The sequence below is a fragment of the Plasmodium vinckei genome (assembly GCF_900681995.1).
Source record: "Plasmodium vinckei vinckei genome assembly, chromosome: PVVCY_12".
NCBI lineage: Eukaryota > Apicomplexa > Aconoidasida > Haemosporida > Plasmodiidae > Plasmodium > Plasmodium vinckei.
Genome location: NC_051304.1, coordinates 1216423 through 1234899, shown reverse-complemented (window position 1 = coordinate 1234899; position 18477 = coordinate 1216423). Strand labels below are relative to the sequence as shown.

At 24.2% G+C, this 18477-nt stretch overlaps 8 protein-coding genes across 8 annotated transcripts; 5 read left to right on the top strand and 3 right to left on the bottom strand.

The window, feature by feature from the left end:
• Window positions 1-564: 564 nt before the first annotated feature.
• PVVCY_1203410 (cyclin, putative) lies at window positions 565-1221 on the top strand (the record flags this gene model as incomplete). The annotated part of the gene is made up of 1 exon (XM_008625351.2): window positions 565-1221. One exon carries the CDS (start codon window positions 565-567, stop codon window positions 1219-1221), a length of 657 nt encoding a protein of 218 aa, XP_008623573.2.
• A 1041-nt stretch (window positions 1222-2262) lies between these two features.
• On the top strand, window positions 2263-3428 carry PVVCY_1203400 (proteasome subunit beta type-1, putative; the record flags this gene model as incomplete). Its single annotated transcript, XM_008625350.1, has 4 exons — window positions 2263-2381; window positions 2570-2677; window positions 2776-2845; window positions 2997-3428. The coding sequence occupies 4 exons, from the start codon at window positions 2263-2265 to the stop codon at window positions 3426-3428; spliced, it is 729 nt and encodes a 242-aa protein (XP_008623572.1).
• A 1053-nt stretch (window positions 3429-4481) lies between these two features.
• PVVCY_1203390 (SWIB/MDM2 domain-containing protein, putative) lies at window positions 4482-4877 on the top strand (the record flags this gene model as incomplete). Its single annotated transcript, XM_008625349.2, has 1 exon — window positions 4482-4877. The coding sequence occupies one exon, from the start codon at window positions 4482-4484 to the stop codon at window positions 4875-4877; it is 396 nt and encodes a 131-aa protein (XP_008623571.2).
• A 695-nt stretch (window positions 4878-5572) lies between these two features.
• PVVCY_1203380 (RAP protein, putative) lies at window positions 5573-8965 on the bottom strand (the record flags this gene model as incomplete). The annotated part of the gene is made up of 2 exons (XM_008625348.1): window positions 5573-5788; window positions 5873-8965. The coding sequence occupies 2 exons, from the start codon at window positions 8963-8965 to the stop codon at window positions 5573-5575; spliced, it is 3309 nt and encodes a 1102-aa protein (XP_008623570.1).
• Window positions 8966-9801: 836 nt separating this feature from the next.
• On the bottom strand, window positions 9802-11392 carry PVVCY_1203370 (conserved Plasmodium protein, unknown function; the record flags this gene model as incomplete). Its single annotated transcript, XM_037634671.1, has 6 exons — window positions 9802-9857; window positions 10044-10137; window positions 10264-10345; window positions 10477-10682; window positions 10816-11114; window positions 11323-11392. The coding sequence occupies 6 exons, from the start codon at window positions 11390-11392 to the stop codon at window positions 9802-9804; spliced, it is 807 nt and encodes a 268-aa protein (XP_037490734.1).
• A 986-nt stretch (window positions 11393-12378) lies between these two features.
• PVVCY_1203360 (zinc finger protein, putative) lies at window positions 12379-14164 on the top strand (the record flags this gene model as incomplete). The annotated part of the gene is made up of 2 exons (XM_008625346.2): window positions 12379-12701; window positions 12799-14164. 2 exons carry the CDS (start codon window positions 12379-12381, stop codon window positions 14162-14164), a joined length of 1689 nt encoding a protein of 562 aa, XP_008623568.1.
• A 639-nt stretch (window positions 14165-14803) lies between these two features.
• On the top strand, window positions 14804-15565 carry PVVCY_1203350 (apicortin, putative; the record flags this gene model as incomplete). Its single annotated transcript, XM_008625345.1, has 1 exon — window positions 14804-15565. The coding sequence occupies one exon, from the start codon at window positions 14804-14806 to the stop codon at window positions 15563-15565; it is 762 nt and encodes a 253-aa protein (XP_008623567.1).
• Window positions 15566-15996: 431 nt separating this feature from the next.
• On the bottom strand, window positions 15997-18147 carry PVVCY_1203340 (eukaryotic translation initiation factor 3 subunit B, putative; the record flags this gene model as incomplete). Its single annotated transcript, XM_008625344.1, has 1 exon — window positions 15997-18147. One exon carries the CDS (start codon window positions 18145-18147, stop codon window positions 15997-15999), a length of 2151 nt encoding a protein of 716 aa, XP_008623566.1.
• Window positions 18148-18477: the final 330 nt, after the last annotated feature.

Sequence of the window (18477 nt, the reverse complement as noted above, 5' to 3'; positions counted from 1 at the left end):
ATATGTTTGTTTTTTATTTATTTTTATAGAACCTACAAATTTTATTTCTGTTTTATTAAGCTATATAAATAGCCATTTATTTTTTTTTTTAATATTTTTTTTTTTATATTTATATATATATATATTTTTTTTATATATTTTTTTATTTATTTTTTTTCCATTTTTTGTAAAAATAATAATATAATCACAATTTTAGTGAAACAAATATGTTGAGAATAACGACAAGATATTAAAAATATTTATTCATCTATATATTAAATATGTTTTCTAAATTTATTATGCTTAATTTATTTCGTTGATTATTATATTTTTTTTATTTTACATGATCATGTAAAAATTCAAACTAGCTAATTTATGTGAAAATATTTATATTTCAGTTTATAGTGTCTTTCATTTCATTGATATTCACATAATTATATAATCACATGCTAAGTGCATGAGATAGACATAAGCAAATAAATATATGCATATATAGACTTGATAATTACGTGTAGACATTTGACTTTTCTTATACTACTTTGATAGAGTATATAAATTAATCCACGACATGAAAATTTTAAAAAAATGGATTATGATATTGAAATAAATGTCCCAAGGACACATAAAGATTACATAATGTATATACCAATTGTTTTAGGAGAAATGATAAAAATGAGTAAAGGAGATGGAAAAATAACAACTTTTCATGCTTCCCAAGTACCAGATATATCAATAAAAAAATATGTTGAAAGAATTGGTAAATATATAGGTTGTAGTAATGAATGTTTTGTTTTACTTATGATTTATTTAGATCGAATTATAAAAATACATAAAGATATTACATTATCATTATTATGTATACATAGATTAATAATAACAGCTGTTATGATATCTGCCAAATTTTTTGACGACTTATATTATTCAAATGCTTTTTATGCCAAGGTTGGAGGAATTACAACAAAAGAATTAAATAAATTAGAAGCACATTTTTTAAATTTATTAGATTATAAATTATATGTATCATCACATGAATATAACTTTTATAGAAAATATATTTCAATAGCTGTTCAAAAATTTTTAAACAGAAAACAAAATAAACCAATCTCAATCGTTAAAACTTACAACCTATTTAATTATTCTTCCCCTAACACAAATAATAGCATGTTTCTTAAAAATAAGGATAGCAATGCTACAATATCTACTCACCTTATAGAAAAAAATAAAAATGAAAAGGAAATATAAAACGTTTTTGCAAAAGCAATGTCTCATCCACACAGTTATCACCATTTTTTAATACACGTTTTTTTATCATTCATTATGTTATTTTTTTACGTTTTTTTGCTGTTTTTTACTGTTTTTTACTTTTTTTTACTGTTTTTTTACTTTTTTTTGTACATGTGCGCAAAAATATACAAACCAACAACACAAAAATGTGTGTAAATAAAACCTAAGCAACTTATAACTTAAATATGTGTATATGCCAACAACCATTTCTCTGAAAACACAAACTTTTTGGAAAAAGATGTTTATATTTATAAAGTATATAACAACATTAGGTGTAATTATTCAAACATGGGAAGGGGAAAATATATATAGAAAGATTTTTTTTACTAAATAAAAAATAACCTAAGCTTACAACATTAAATAGGATGTTAAGGTATATTCTTTTATTGTTTCTTTATAATTAAGTATTATAAAAATAAATAATAAAAGGGTATGTGACAAAATGTAGCAAAAAAAAAGAATGAATAAATAATAACTAAAAATGTGAAAGAAAAAAAATAATAAAATATAGTACATTTTTTTTAAAAGTTAGAAAAATATAATAATATTATATTTTATATATTATGTGTGCAATTGTATGTTTATTTTATTATTATTATAAATAAAGGTAAGTGTTACTGTTTTTCCTAAAAATGAAAGAAAAAAAATTACATAATAATAATATATAGTATTATTTAGGCTTAATATATAGTATGATGCAATATATACGCATAACATATTTGTGCATATAAAAATTGGGGGGGGCTTACTCAAAAGAAAAAAGTAAAAATAAAAAAATGTAAAATTATAGTATGGTTTATACATATAATTAAATTAATGTAATAATAACACATACTTTTGTTATTATCTATTATTTATTATTTATATTTATAACACTTTTTTGATGTTTTCAATCTTTTTTTATAATTGTTTATAAAATAAGAGAAACACAATATTACTTACTGTTTATAAATACTATATTTTCTTCTATAATTATTAGTCACATTATTTTTGTAAAAAATGGAAATTTTACAATTAAATAATAATTTAGTTGAAAAAAAAAAAGCAGAAGAAAATGAAGCCGCAATAGAGCATGCTCGACCTTCTAAAAGGTGGAACCCATATGTTGACAATGGGGGGTAAGAAACAAAAAAAATGCAATACTTATATAGTAAATACATTTTACAAAAAACAAAGGAATGAAACCTTTAGGAAGTCCATACGAAAATGTTTATGCTGCGAACATAATTATGTATTCATATTTTATAAGTAATAAATGAATATATAGTAGTGTACAATCAAAACATCATTTTTTTTTTTTTGATAGAACTGTTATTGGCTTAACAGGAAAGGATTACGTAATTTTGGCTGGAGATACTCGTCTGTCATTGTCTTATTCCATATACACAAGAAACAGTTCCAAGATATCAAAAATGTAAAAACAATTACGCATTCATAATGTAATGCTTATTTATAGTGCTGTTTTAATAATATTTCATATGCGTGTCATATATTTTTTCATTTTTTATGCAGAACTGATAAGTGTATTATTGGATCATCCGGAATGCAATCAGACATAAAAACAGTTCACTCCCTATTACAGGTTTGATATTCAAAAAAAAAAATGATGTATATGGATATGCTCGTAAACACATTTCTATATATATGTTATGCTTGACATGTGCTTATTGTAGAACTAATATTATTATTACTGGTGTAATTTATTTTTCAATTTTTTTTCCACCATTTTCCAGAAAAAAATTCAATTATTTTATTTAGAGCATTCACATTATCCTAGTGTTCATGAGATTGCCAGATTATTATGTGTCACATTATATAGCCGAAGATTTTTCCCTTACTATACTTTTAATATATTAGCTGGGATAGATGAAAATGGAAAAGGTGTATTATATAGTTATGATGCTATTGGCTCATATTGTCAATCAACACATGTATGTACAGGTAGTGGTTCCTCTCTTATATTACCTATACTAGATAATAGGGTTGAACAAAAAAATCAATTAATTAAAAATACAGATTTTAATTTGGCAGATGATATTAATTTCGTTAAAGATGCTATGACATCAGCAACAGAAAGAGATATATATACAGGAGATCAAGCAGAAATATATATTATTGATAGCTTAGGAATAAATACTACAGTGTTAGATTTAAAAAAGGATTAATTTTTGGTTCTCTACACCCATTATATGCATATAAGAAAATGGCATATTCTATCTTGATTCCATTTTTATGATTATTAAAAAAATAGACTTATGTGTAAAAAGAAAATCAAGTAAAACAATTATAGACCTCAGACTGGGTGGGAATGAGCAACCATAACGATCATACCTCAGTTTTATCACCTTTATTAAGCTACCCAAATTAACATAGCATAATTAACATAGCATAATTAATGTAGCATAATTAGCATAGTTAATAATATTGTGGGTATGCTAACTTTAAACCATCAAAATCGATTTTTCCCATTTTATGCATACCTATTTATGTGTGCATGTGCATATGTATGTGTTTACATTTTTCCTTTTTTTTCCATGTAAAAATGTTACATATATATTTATCTTTTTTTTTAATATCATATAAATATATCGAACATATTAAATGGTAAATGTTTAATATATAATAAAACAGACTTGATAATTATACAACTTTAAAACATTTTTTAAAAAAATAAAAGCTGTAAAAACAAGAGATACACACGTATTTTATTTTTGTATTTTTGTATTTTTATTAATTTTCATGAATAATGTGTATAATTAAAACTGTGACAGTGTAACAAAAAAGTAAAAAATAAATAAAGTAAAACAAAAAAGGTGTACTTATTGATATATATATGAAAAAAAACGGGGTAAATCTTTACACAAATATATTTTACTTTTTTTCTCATAAGCGTATATATACATATTTTGTAAATGGTCAATGGGTATATAATAAATTTGATATTCCCTTTGCCAAAAAAAATTATTATATATGTGTAGGAATATATTACAATTTTTCATTATTTTCATATATTTAAAATATATTTTTTAATTTTTTTTAATTTTTTTACTTTTCTTTTTCCGAATTTTTTGTTAACATATAAAATAGTAAAACATTTATTATACATTATTTGAAAGAATTACGAAAAAAAATAATATATTTACAAAAAAAAAAAAAGTTAACTTTATATTCATACACACACTACACATTATATATAGGAATATTTAAAAACGTACAAAATGAATAGTATTAGGATAAAATTATTTAATTCAAAAAATAAGATTATTGGAAATAAGGGATTTACACCCTTAAACAGATTTATGACCAAATATAATTTTGGTACAAATGATAAAAGTAATGAAAATGGAAAAGAAAAAAAACCTAATGGTTTACAAATTGAATGTGAGATTAAAAGCCCTTTAAAAGAATTTATAAATACAGACACAGCATCAAGAGTTTTTGTTTTAAAATATGCATGGAAATATATTAAGGACAATAATTTACAAAACCCAGACATGAAAAGAAAAATTATCCCTGACAATAAATTAAAACAAGTGTTGGAAAAAGATGAAGTTGATATGCTCGAAATCCCAAAGTTGCTCTTCAAACATGTCGTATCACACAGAAAGGAATGAACTCCATTTGAAAATGATGGGAAATGGTGGGAAATAAAAAAAATATTACTTATATATTTGTAACCGTTATATTTCATTTTTTGTTTTGTTTAAAAAGATTTTTTTTTTTTGACAAATATTTATAAAAATAAAATTCTTTAGACGATTTTTGTTTTTTTATAATTTTTATGAAAACTATGAGAATAGACAAGCAACCTCGTTGTATCAAAATTATAAATGTACATATATAACTATTTTTTATAAAAAATTTTATTGAATAATAAAGATTAATAAGGAATACATAAATGTGTATACTTTGTCTATTAGCTATTTATTGATGTTGGATTATCCATTTTTTTTTCGAATAATTTTGCAAAAAAATTTCAAACCATTGAAATGGGATAGCAAAACAAGTAGCAATTATGTTAATTGGCATTTTCTAACTGCTTTGCTATGCTCATCTTCTTTATGTTCATCTTTATTATTTTTAATCGAAAAAATTAAGGAAGGGTATGGTGTCCGTAGTAGGACAGTCAGCGTTGTAGTTTTACACTTTAAAACAAAAAAATAAAAAGTAAAAAAAAGTAAAATAAAAAATAGAAAAATAGTATACTGAACAAGTACGACAACAAACTAATCGTTGCGCACATTGTTAAGTTGAAAATTTTTTGCATAATATGTAGATATATAATAATAAATTTTTTCAAAATGTTGAATTATATTTTGTTATAATTAATTTTTGCTAAAAATCGTTTAACAAAATTTATTGTGTTTAGTGCACTAAAAACAAATGTATGGTCCGTTATTGAAATTGAGACAACAACAAAACCGAGAGCTCTTAGCAGTCTCTTCTTAAATAGTGTGTTTGGATTGTACACAATTGATGCTCCTCTTTGAATAAAATGGCTTGGGCCGTCAATTTCGATTACAGTCTGAAATGGATAGAAAAAAATGAATAGTATGTAGAAAATGATATGAAAAAATGAAAAAGACATAGCAAAGAGAACAAATATTACCATAGCGTGGGGAATGTATGCATCCACTAGAATTGAATCCAGGATAAAATACTCGTTGTAATGAAAAATGTTAAGGTACTTAAGGTCGTTTGATAATTTTTTATGGACCGAAGAGGAAATGTGTTGTTTTTCTTCTTTTCTTTGATTTCTAGCTAATTGCTTTTTCCATATATTTAGAGTATTAATAGAGATGTTAAAATATTTTTCAAAAATATTATAAAGATTGTTTTTTATCATTGTAATTGCATTTGTATTATTTTTTTTTTCATTCTGTTCATTTTTTCCATTTTTGTTTTCATTTAACAGATAAATGGCATAGGAAAAGGCAACTTGATATAATTGTGATTGATGTAATTGTGAAATAAAATATTGAATTTTATTATAATTTTTTCTTTTTCCATATTTTATAAATCTTTTATTACATTCATATAATCCATCTTCAAATATTTTTTTTGAAAATATATTTAAAATAGATAAACTCCATAATATATTAGCAATAGATTGAATTTCACATCTAGACCATTTAATTATTTTTTGATTTAAATTATATTCAAAATTTTCTAATAACTTAAAAACAATACTACTTTTGTTTGTTTGATTATATATAGTATCATTTTTTTGTGTATCCATCGATTTTAAAAATGCAGAACAGTCAATTTCTCTCTTGTCCTTATCACTATTATTTATGCAATTGTTAGTATTAGTTTCCTTTTCACTTTCATTTAGTAAGACAGGGTTAGTGATAGTATTCTCTTCTTTGTCTACCTTAGCAGGTCTAATCACATTTTCAGACTGATTAAAAAGGTCTATATTTACGTTAATTCCATGTTGTTTTCCATCTATTTCTGTTTTTATATAATTTGAATATCTGTTTTCTACATCTGATGTTAGTGGGAATACATAATCATTTTCGATAATATGTACATAAGGTTTTAGATCTATTTCAATGTTTGAATTTTGTAACTTATCTTGTGTCAATATGTTATACATTGAATCTGATTCTTTTTCAAATTCAATTGTATCACCATGGGAAGTAGGAATATTTTTCGATACATACTTGTAATACTTAAGATTATGATTAGATGCTGAATCGTTGTAAAGTCCTAATCCTACATTTGCACAAGACCAGAAAATATTTGCCCAAGTTCTCATATTGACTTTTTCTCTTTCATTTTGTATTTTCTTTAAAGAATAAATTAAAAAGTTTTCAAAAAGCAAAAAAAAAACATACTTTTTATCATCACTTAATTTGTTATAAGAATTTGAAGTATCTCCATTATCAACTGATTCAATTATTAAATTTTCAGATGAAACTGTTTCTTGATATTGTGGTATTTGATTAAAATAACAGAAAGTAGATGTAAAATTATTTTCATTTTTTTTTAATTCATTATTATTTTGAGTTCCTTCTTTATGTATTGTTAAATAATCATTTTTAATTCCATATTCTTCAAAATGACGGCTTTTAATTGTATTAATTATTTTTTGATTTATTGTGTCTGTAGCAAAAATAGATAAACTATATAAAATGGTTGCAATGTCTTTCATGAATAATTTGCCAAATATTTTTAAAGCATAATTATATAATATAATTAATAAATCAAAGTTTGCATATTTTGAAATAGCAAAAGACCATATAATATTACTAAACTCTTGAGCTTTAAATTTATTTTCATCTATATATTTTTTTATACAATTAAATAATAATATAAATTCATCTTTATTTTGAATAAGTTTATTTTTTGATGCACTAAAGGACCATATAATAATTGATATTTCTTGTGCTTTAAAATTATGTATATTTTCAAAGAATTGTTTTTTTATATTATTCCATATATATATATCATCGTTTCCTATTATAGTAGAAGCCCATGCAATATTTGCTACATGTTTAGGTGCTATAGACTTATTATTACTTAGTTTGTCCTTCAACAAGTTATATAAATTTTTGTATATATCTACATTACATAAAGAAGAATGATTATTGTAATTTATGTTTGAAAATGTTTTATCTTCCATTTTGTTAGGTAACACATGCTTGGTATTATTTTGTTCGGGTTGGTTTTCCTCATTTTTTTCATCTACTTTTTCATCTGTTACGTTTGAATAATTTTCAAACAAACTGAATGTTATAGGATCGAAAAAATCGTCCATTTCATTATTATCTTTAGTATTTTCTTTGAGAAGATAATTTTTATTTTTAATATGTTTTGCAATTCTATGATATGCTGTAACAATGTTAACTTCGTTGAATGTTGTGTTTTTTGGATTATCTACTTCTTCATTTGGTGTGCTACTTTCTGTTTTATTATCTTCATATTTTGCAAGAATATTTAATAATTCTTCTACAGATAATGTATTTACTAGTTCTTTATTAATTTTAACATTTAAATGATGTACATCCACATTTTTTTGTTTTTTATTTTTTATTGATGTAAAAAATGAGGAATGATATTTTTGTGTATCATCACCACTATTTATTAAATCATATTTTTCAACATCAAAGTTGTTTATTTCATTTTTATTATTCCATGACATGAATTTGTAATTTTTTTTTCTACTACTCTTTACGTTTGTGTTTGTTTGGGTTGCTCCCTTTTCTTCTCCATCTAATTGGCTTCCTCCCTTTTCTTCTCCATCTAATTGGCTTCCTCCCTTTTCTTCTCCATCTAATTGGCTTCCTCCTTTTCCTTCGTCATTATCAACTTGTGATGCAAAAAGAGAGGAATGAAAATTAGAATGATATTTATTTATTTTTTCAGACACTCTCCAACCTTTTCTATTACTATAACAATGGTGTTCTAAAGTAGGTGTGCCTACAAAAAGCATATTTTTTTTCACCCTGGGTTTTACAAAGTTATTTCTTTTTCTTTCTACATATTCATTATGTACTACATTATTTTGTTTATTTTGTAAAAAGAGATAGTTACTTTTTTTAAATTTAACTCCTAAACAAGGTTCATTATAATAGTTCTCCCACAAGCCATTCCATTTTTTTATTTTATATGTCTTTACTCTTGAGATAAATAAACTCAGCAACAAAAGTATTATATATTTGTAATATACCCCTTTGAATTTGATCAATTGAAACATATCCTCTCTTTCGTTTTTCACAACATTGGAATAATTTATATTTTAAATCATTTCATTTTTATTTAATATTTTTTTTTTTTTTTTTTTTATGAAAACAAAGGAATGAACAAACAACAAAAAAAAATTATTTATTTATTTCACTATAAATACTACATTTCACAATATAAAAAATTACAAACAATTTTGAAAAATAGAATTATAATAAACTTGGAAAAAATAAACAATTTCTATCTTTTACATATTTATATTATATTTACTATATTATACATATTAAACATATGCATGCTTGTAAAGTATTGCTGAACAGTTCACCGCAAATGGATGGATTGCCAGGAAAAACGTGAAAAATGTTTACTACTACGTATTATAATACATAACTAAATTTGCCTAATTTTGTTATATTTATTTTATACTCTTTAAAGAAATAGGAAAAGAACAAATAAAAAAATTTATAAATATATATCACAAAATTTTGTAGCTAAAAAATGAAATGTGTAACCCTATATAAACTTTTTTTTTTATTCGAAGAGAAATTTGTTATGGCATTGCCACTTTATCATATTCCCTTACTACTATTTATTTCTTTTACATATTATATCAAAAATATTAAACAATTAAGAAAAGTATGAATGTTTTTATTTAAAAAAAATATAATTTTTATGGCAAATGGTTGAATATCATTAAAAAGGTTTAAATTATGGGATTCCAAAGATGGAATTTAATCAAACAAAAAAATAAAGATAACATCATATGAAAAGGATGGGACTAATAGAACTGCCTTAATGCATTTTTCTCCAACTTTTTTTTCAACTTTTTCTACTTTGTATTTTGTCTGGCTAGAGAAGAGCTTCTCGATACATGCTGTTTTGAACATTGTTGTGGGTACAGAAAGCTGGAAAAATAAAATAAAATTGTAAATAGAAATAAATAGGGGGTAGCCATTTTGTTGTGAATGTGTATGTACATACTCGTTCATGTTCTTGTTCATTCATTTTATTATTTCTAAAATTCACTATCACTGCTTCTTTTAAAAGAACAGACAAAATATGGATATACAATTTTGGAAAAAATAAAATACCTGTTCCTCCTGGTTGTAGGTTAATAAAATCTTCATCTCCAACCTCGATTTCTAATGAATTTTTTTTTCCATAAATGAATTGTTCAAAAACAGACTACACAGAAGAAAGGACAAGCAAACAAATTAGTTGTCAATAAAGTTTTCATTATAGATATATTTGTTTTATTAGATTTAATAAAAATATGGTATTTATAAATTAGTTATTCATTTTAATATTTACTTTTAAAATTATTTGTCCTGTTTTTTTTATGAGAACTGCTTTATTATGGTCTATGTTCTTTTTCGAAAATGAGCAAACCCAGCTATAAAAATAAAAAAAATAATCATAACATTTTTACATATACATAAGTAAGGCATATCAACATTTAGAGGTACTAAAGAATGTTCAACACCATCTCATTTTATCATATAGAAATATAATAACAAAACTTACTTTCCATTTATCGTATCATTTTGATCAATAACCTCAGGATTAATAGTAATTAGCTCATTCATTTTTATGGGCTTCCCACTAATTGGGCATACTAATTTATTGGATGGTGGTTTTAATTTTTTATCGATATCCTTCTTTACTTTTGCATTACTACCTATCCAAAAGTTACTAGATATATCTACACCTGTTTTTCTTTCATCCGTTTTCTTCAAATAAATAAAAAATTAAAAAAAAAAACAACACGTTGATTTATTTGTTTAAATATTTCACGCAGAAAATTTTCTGTGTTTTCCACATTTTTAACTAGTCATACGTGTATTATCAAATTTTCAATTGTACCTTAACATTTTCATGAACATTTTCAAGGTCATCCAAAAATTTCATTTTTTCCTTTTCTCTTATATGAAGCGCTTCCTCTTTTTTTTTTCTGTCCATATCTTTAATATAATTTTCATATTCCTTTTTTTTTTTGGAATATTCTTTTTTTTGGGCTAAAAAATTATTAACTATGCATATTTTACAAAATATATGACCATAAGGGGTACTAACAGGAGTTTCAGAAGTTCTCAAGCAAATCCAACATTGCTCGAACTTTCGCATCGAGTCTTTTCCTAATCTCTCTTTAAGAGTTCCAGCATCTTAAAAAAAAGAAATTGTGACAATGAAATAAAGCAATATTGTTAATTATGTTTTCCATATTCATAGAGCACGAACGTCTATAACTATAGCTATATATATATGTGTAAGCAGTACTTCCATCGTGCATATTATAAAAACGTATCAACTGTTTTTTTCTACATTTTAGGGTGTTTTTCTATATTCAGGTTCTTTTCAAATTGTTTATACCTTTGACCTTTTTCCTTTCATGATATGTAAATATAGGGTTTGCTGTGTTATTTTTACTATGTCTCGTCATCCTATAATTCCAACGCTTAGATGGAAAACTTAATTATATTGTTTTGAAATGCCTTTGATTAAGGGAATAAACAATACAGCATGAGGGAAAAGAAATTTATTTATTTTACATTTTATTTATCTGTTATTATTTATTCATTATTATTATTATTATAATTATATTTTTATTTATTTGTTTTATTTATTGTTTATTATTTTGATGAGAAAATAATTATATTCCTATTAAATATACGTATTATAAACCCGTGCAATTTATGCCGTATTTATGTGCATAGATGAAAATCTCAAAGAGAAATTCCATGCAACCCTTAAATAAAGAATTAATACAATTTTTATATTTTTAAAAATATATTAAAAGAGACCTTACATATATATATTTATTGTTTTTTTTAATTTATTCTAAAAATATTATACTTTTATCTATTTAAGACGAATAGTATATCTTAAAAAAAATAGCTATATTGTAAAACGTGGTCATAATAATATGTGATTTTTTTTTTTTTGTTCAGGCAGATTTTTACTAAAATTTTTAGCTAGTTATAACTAGTTATTTATATCATATAAAAATATACATAAGTCTTGTTCTTTTACTATTACACCATTTCAAGTTATTTTGATATTCATGAAAATATACACATAATATTGCAAAAACATTTTTTTACAATTATATTTGTATTTAATTACACAGTGAAGAAATAAATTATAAAAATTGTTTATATTAATTTATGCATTTTTTTTCGTTATTTTTTTTTGTATTCCGTTTGCGTTTTTAAGTAAAAAAAATATTATCATCACGTATGGACATTTTATTTGTGTATCCTTAGTAACAGAATATAAATTATTAAAAATAAACAATGAATTGCATAATATTGTAATAATACCTTTTAAAACAGTCAGAAAAACAAATATATTACTCAGTATATTTATTTATACTTCTTTACTAAGCAAATTCGCCTATTAAATGAAGAACTAAGTTTTAGGATAACAATGGCTTATAATCCGTTAGGAGCAGACATAAACATTTTGGACAATAATTTAACACAAATTTTTAGGGATTCAGAAGAATGGCTAACACTAGAATATTTTTTGCAGATGAATGCCAGAACATCTCGAGTAAAATTAGTGCAAGCATGGAATATATCCCCAATCGAAGTAGTAAACAAATTTAAAAAACGAAATTTCGAGAAACTTGTTTTAAAAAGTTTTATCGATACTTCTTCAATGGATATGAATAATACCATTCAAGATGTTTGCGTACGAGGTTTTTCCATTTCAAAAAAGGGATTAAAATTATCCATCGGAAATTTCAAGTAAGTTTATATTATTTCATAAAAACAGTATAACATAAATATATTTATATGTATGTAAATTTTCATACTTGTTTATTTATGTATTTTATTTATATAGCATACCCGGATTTCCATTGATATCACTTAATAAGGATAACCCCCATAGCAATACATATGAACTCACATATGAGCAAAATGGGTCTAACGAAGGTAAAAAGTCACTAAAACAAAGAATTATGGAGCAAAGTGAAAATGTTTTATTATCAGGTGAAAGAGGGATATTTGAATTTTTTGTGTGTGACGTTGGGGTTGGGTTATCACTTTCTGTTAATGAAGATGAAATTAATTCATATGATAGAGATATATTACCTATGGAATATGATAGTATATTTATCAAGAAAAAAGGGAAAAATAATAGTAATAATTGTGGGAATAACGAAAAGAATGGTGGTGCAAATTTAGTTAATTCTTTAACTATTCATTATAAAAATAAGGAAAATAATAATAATGAAAAGGAAATAAATTTAGATTTAGGTGGTGATATAATGCCATCCTATGGGGTTTTACCCTATTATACATTTAATCATGAATATGTAATTTATGATAGCTCTCAATTGCTTCCTCGTTATTTGATACAATTTGAATGTGACCCTAGTGCTGAAGAAGTTTTTTCTATTCCTTTATGTGATTATTGTGGTAATGCACCTTCTTTATATTATTGTGAATCGGATGAAGTAAAATTATGTGAAAAATGTGATGAGATTATTCACTCTCAAAATAAACTTGTTAAAAAGCACATAAGAAAAACATTAAATGAAGCTCAATCAAATTTTGGAAATTGCAAAATCCATTTACAAAATGAAGTTGATATGTTTTGTACAGTGTGTCATATTCCTATATGTAACTTATGTATGTGTACCCATGCACACAAAGATTTATCGAATTCAAACTTTTTCAATTTTAATAATAATAGTGATACCATTATTTCATTAAAAATGGCATATAATGCTATAATGCAGCATAGCAGTAAACCGTCTAATTTTATTAAAGAAAGAAAAAAAAATTTAAATAATTTACTTGAAAAAATTGATAAATTGCATGAACAAGTCAGCTTAAATATGAATGAGGCAGAAAAAAATGTATATACAGTTCTTGAAGATTTAGTAAAACAACTACATACAACTACCGATAAAAAAATGTCTTCAATATTAAGTGAGGAATATGAATTAAAAAGACAATTTAATGAAATAATGTGGAATGAAAACTTTTTATATTATTTGCAAACAATTTTACCACCAGCTGATTTTATGAACGCTTGGCTAAAACATTGCCAGTACAGGGAAGAAATCGAACAAAATTCTGAACATTCAGAAAAAATTAATTCATTAATATTTCCAGATATTCGAATAAAAGGAAATATAAATGTAATAACTGAAGGGTCTATTAACCATAAAAATATATTTCACTCCTCTGATCATTTATAGAAATCATTGTGAGTAGTAAAATAGTGGGAAATATATAAAAAATAAAAATATATTTATATATTCATAAGAGACTAATTACCTATTTATGGTGCCATTTTTATATGAAAACTATAGTTATTTTTTTGTTTTTATTTTTTTTTTTTATGCATGTGTGTTATAATATTTAGACATTGTTTTGTTTTACTTTTGTTTCAATTTTTTATTTAAAATATATTTGCCATTACATGTATGTACACACAATTGATGAAACTTAAAACTGAAAGGAATATACTAATATATATATGTTTATTTATTTTAAACAAAATTTAATTTCAACATATTATTTTTCCTTAGCAAACAATATATTATTATGCTATTCACATATTTTTAATATAAAAATTAAGAGAAATAAACAACTATGCTGTTTTTAATGAATAAGGTATGATAATAATTTTTAGACTATTTATTTTCGAAATAAAAAGTAAAAGCATTTTGGGTAGTAATATATAAAAATGGGGAAACATATATCCTTGGCTTGTGTTTAATTACTTTTACTATTTTATTTAATTTGCATTTTGACAAAAAAATCAATATAGTATAAAACATTTTTAATAATCCTTGTCAAACTTTCATATTCCTGTCTTAGTTAGACAGCCCAATATGAACAAAATGGCATTCCCTGAAATATTTTCCGATATAGAAGAAAATAAATTTGTACCTATTCAAAAATATTTTTCAAGTCCAAGAGACATATTCTTAATTGATTTTATAAATAATGAGGGGAATAACGAGGATGATAATATAAAAAATATTAACAATAATATGCTATATGAAAAAAAAAAAAACAAACAATATACAAGCGTATTTGAACGTTTAACAGATCAAACTTTTTATACAGGAACTCATAAAAAAAAATTCGAAGCATTGGTAAAACGTAAATTGAATGAACAGGATATGGATAATTATTTATCTAAAAATTTAGAAATACATAAAAATATAAAAAATGAAAATATTATTTCTCAATATTCCTCTCCTATTGGAATAAATCAATCTGAAAAAGGAAAAAAAAAAGAAAAAAATTTGATAGTTACCCCAGGAATCCTTGGTATACAAAAATATGGAATTCAAATTGCCCGTCCAAAAAGTATTTGGCTATATAGAAATGGAGATAAACATCATAATGGCTTACTTTTCTTTATTAAGCCACATATAAATAATTTAAAATTGCTATTGTTTGAAATTACAAAAGTATTAGATCCGATCATTGGGCCTATACGTAAAATGTATGACCAAAATTTTAGGCTTATCAAAAATATACAGCAACTTGCCGATGGTGCCAAATATTTATGCACCTCTGGCGACCCACCAGCAAGTATTGACAATCTTGGCAAGTTCATGTCCAAGTGGATTATACAAGAATAACGCATTATAGTTTAAGGAAAAGTGTTTGATTTTCCAAAGTATCTCACAAAATTATTTAGAAAGAGGTGATAAAGAAATATGCCAAAGATGAACTCCTTTTTAAATGTATATCTACCTTCTCATATAATTTGTATAACACAAAATGTGTACATATGGCATTTTCCCAAATTCGTTAGGGGAATACGCATATTTATTTTAAAAATTAAAAATATTTCATGTATTAAAGTTTTTTGTTATGTGGGTAAATTTACATTAGCATTATTACGTGTAAAGAAATATAAAAAGTTAAAAAAAAAAAAAAGAAAAAAGGACACTAATAAATAATAAAAAAAAGAGAAGCAACATATAGCAAACTTCTCAAAACTCAGTAAAGTGTATATCATCTCTATATCCAAACACACACAAATATAAATGAATATGTGAGAGAAAATCTATGCGAAGATTTCCTGCTTAACAGAAAGGACATGTTCGATGACAACTGTTTTTTCTTCCCACTCAAATTGGCTTTCAAATGTTTCCCAATTTCTTCTGAACAATTCATATTCTTTAAAGGATTGAAATAATTTTGTGATTTTCTCCAATTTTTCATTAAATGAATTTTCAACATTTTTTCTTTCTGAAATTAATTGGTTCTTTTTAGAATTTCTAATTTTTTCATCTATAACATCGAATTTTTTAGAATAATCTTTTAGATTATTTTTTATATCAATTTTCAATTTATCACTAAATAGTGATTTTGGATGAGGTCTAAAAAAGAATTGATAAAATGATGGTTTTTTAACAGTCATTAAACATCTACCTTGAAAAGTCCATATATAAAAGCCTGTTTCACTATTTTCTTCTTTATAATTAGAACTTGATATACCAGATAAATTCGAAACAGATGTAACAAGGTATCTACCACAATTACTCCATGCAACAGAATTTACTAATAAATGCTCATCTTTATGTATTACTTCAACTTCATCATTTGAATTTAAAAAACAGAAATATAGCATTCCTTCTGATAGTAAGGAAGCTAATATAAAAAAGGTTCCTTGTGGTGACCATTTCATAAAATTCATTTGATTGTTTATATCAAATGTACTAGTCCATTTTACATTTCTCGTAGTACCTTTATTTAATATTTTATAAAATCTTATTTGTTGTCTACTTGTAGCTTCATCTCTTACTATTAATGCAAATCTATTACTATTTGATTCTTCCCAATGAAATTGTTTTGTTTTTACTCCCTCGATTTGTATATTATCTACAGGTATATTTTTTTCTCTCATTCTAAATATTTCTAATTGTGTGTGTTCTTTTTTTCCTTTTTTTCCAATCTTTTTAACAATGGTTGTTTTAAGACATAAGTAATCTCCTTTACTTTGCCAATGAATAGATGCTTGACTAACATCATAAATTTTTCTAGATACTAATTCTTTTCTAGATGGAATTTCTACTAATATCAAAGTTCCTGGTGTATTATTTGTTTCAGGGATCCAAATAGAAACTATATTATCTACAGGTGACCAATCAAATTCTTTAACGACTGAATATTTTAATGGAGTTCTTTTTTTTTCACGATCTTCTAATAATAACATAGATGGCAATTCATATATATATACTTCTTTTTGTTTTCCTATACATGCAATATATTTATCATCAGGACTCCATAAAAAGTGAGGGAATATTTTTTCTCTTGGACTATATTCAGGTGTGATAAAAGAACGAAGCAATTTTCCTGTTATTACTCTCCATATACAAATAGATTTTTCATTTCTTAATGAAGCAGGAGTACCATCCCAAGTTAATACATAATTTTCATTTGGTGAGAAACTTATATCTTTAACACTTTTATGTTGTAGTCTTATTAATTTTTCAAAATTATCTCCACCCCATAATGCTATACCTGGATTATGAAAACTGACTAAGTATGACCCTTGGTTACTCCATTGGACACTTGAAAATGGAGCATTTTTTTTAAATGTAGTATAAATTAATTGTGGTTCTTTTTCTAAAGGATCTAACCAATGAACTTCAAAATGGCTGTCATATCGAACAATAAATTGTTCTCTACATTTTTCATCATATAACCACCATCTTATTTTTTCTCTTGTAAATCCAACAACATTTATAGGCATTACACGTTCATCCCTATTTATTATATTTTCTATATCATCCATTTTTGATGCTGTTAATAAATGTTTTGCATCCAATTTTAATTTATTTAATACCTTTACTGCTTCATTTGCTTGAAAACTATCATGAAATGTAACAAAGCATATTCCTTTTGTTTTTTTTTCGTTATCTACTGGCATATGGATTTTTATATTCATTATTGATGAATCACTTATTTTGGCACTTAAATGCCTTATAAATAATTTCTTTAAAACCTCTGCTAACCTACTATGTTTTTCTTCTTCTACTTTTGGTATACCTAATATTGTAACAATTTTAGGAAACTTTGTTTCAAGTGTAATCAAAGCTTCTTTTCCTGCATATTTTTTATTTAACAAAGTTTCATTTCCATCATCACTGTCATCTGATAAAAAATCGACAAGTTCCTTGTCGCTTAATTCGCTTTCTTCAACTTTAACCATTATTCATATATATATATTAGAGTATACAGTTGCATACATATACAAATATAAATTGGTGTGTGTATTATGCGTGTTTGCTCTAAAGCTATGCAATTAACTCTTGAGGCTTGTTCACGTAAATTTATTTTACCAATCTCTTTAGCAACGACACATATACTGTGTTTTCTTTGGTAATATTATATATTTCACTTGTTTAATTTTAATTTAATTCACTATATTTTTGTTTTTTTCGCTATATAATAAAGCTATACCTTATTTTCACGAAGATTGTAATTTACCTGAACATGGTAAAAAAAAAAAAAAAATAGCCAAAATAAAAGCTGATTAGTC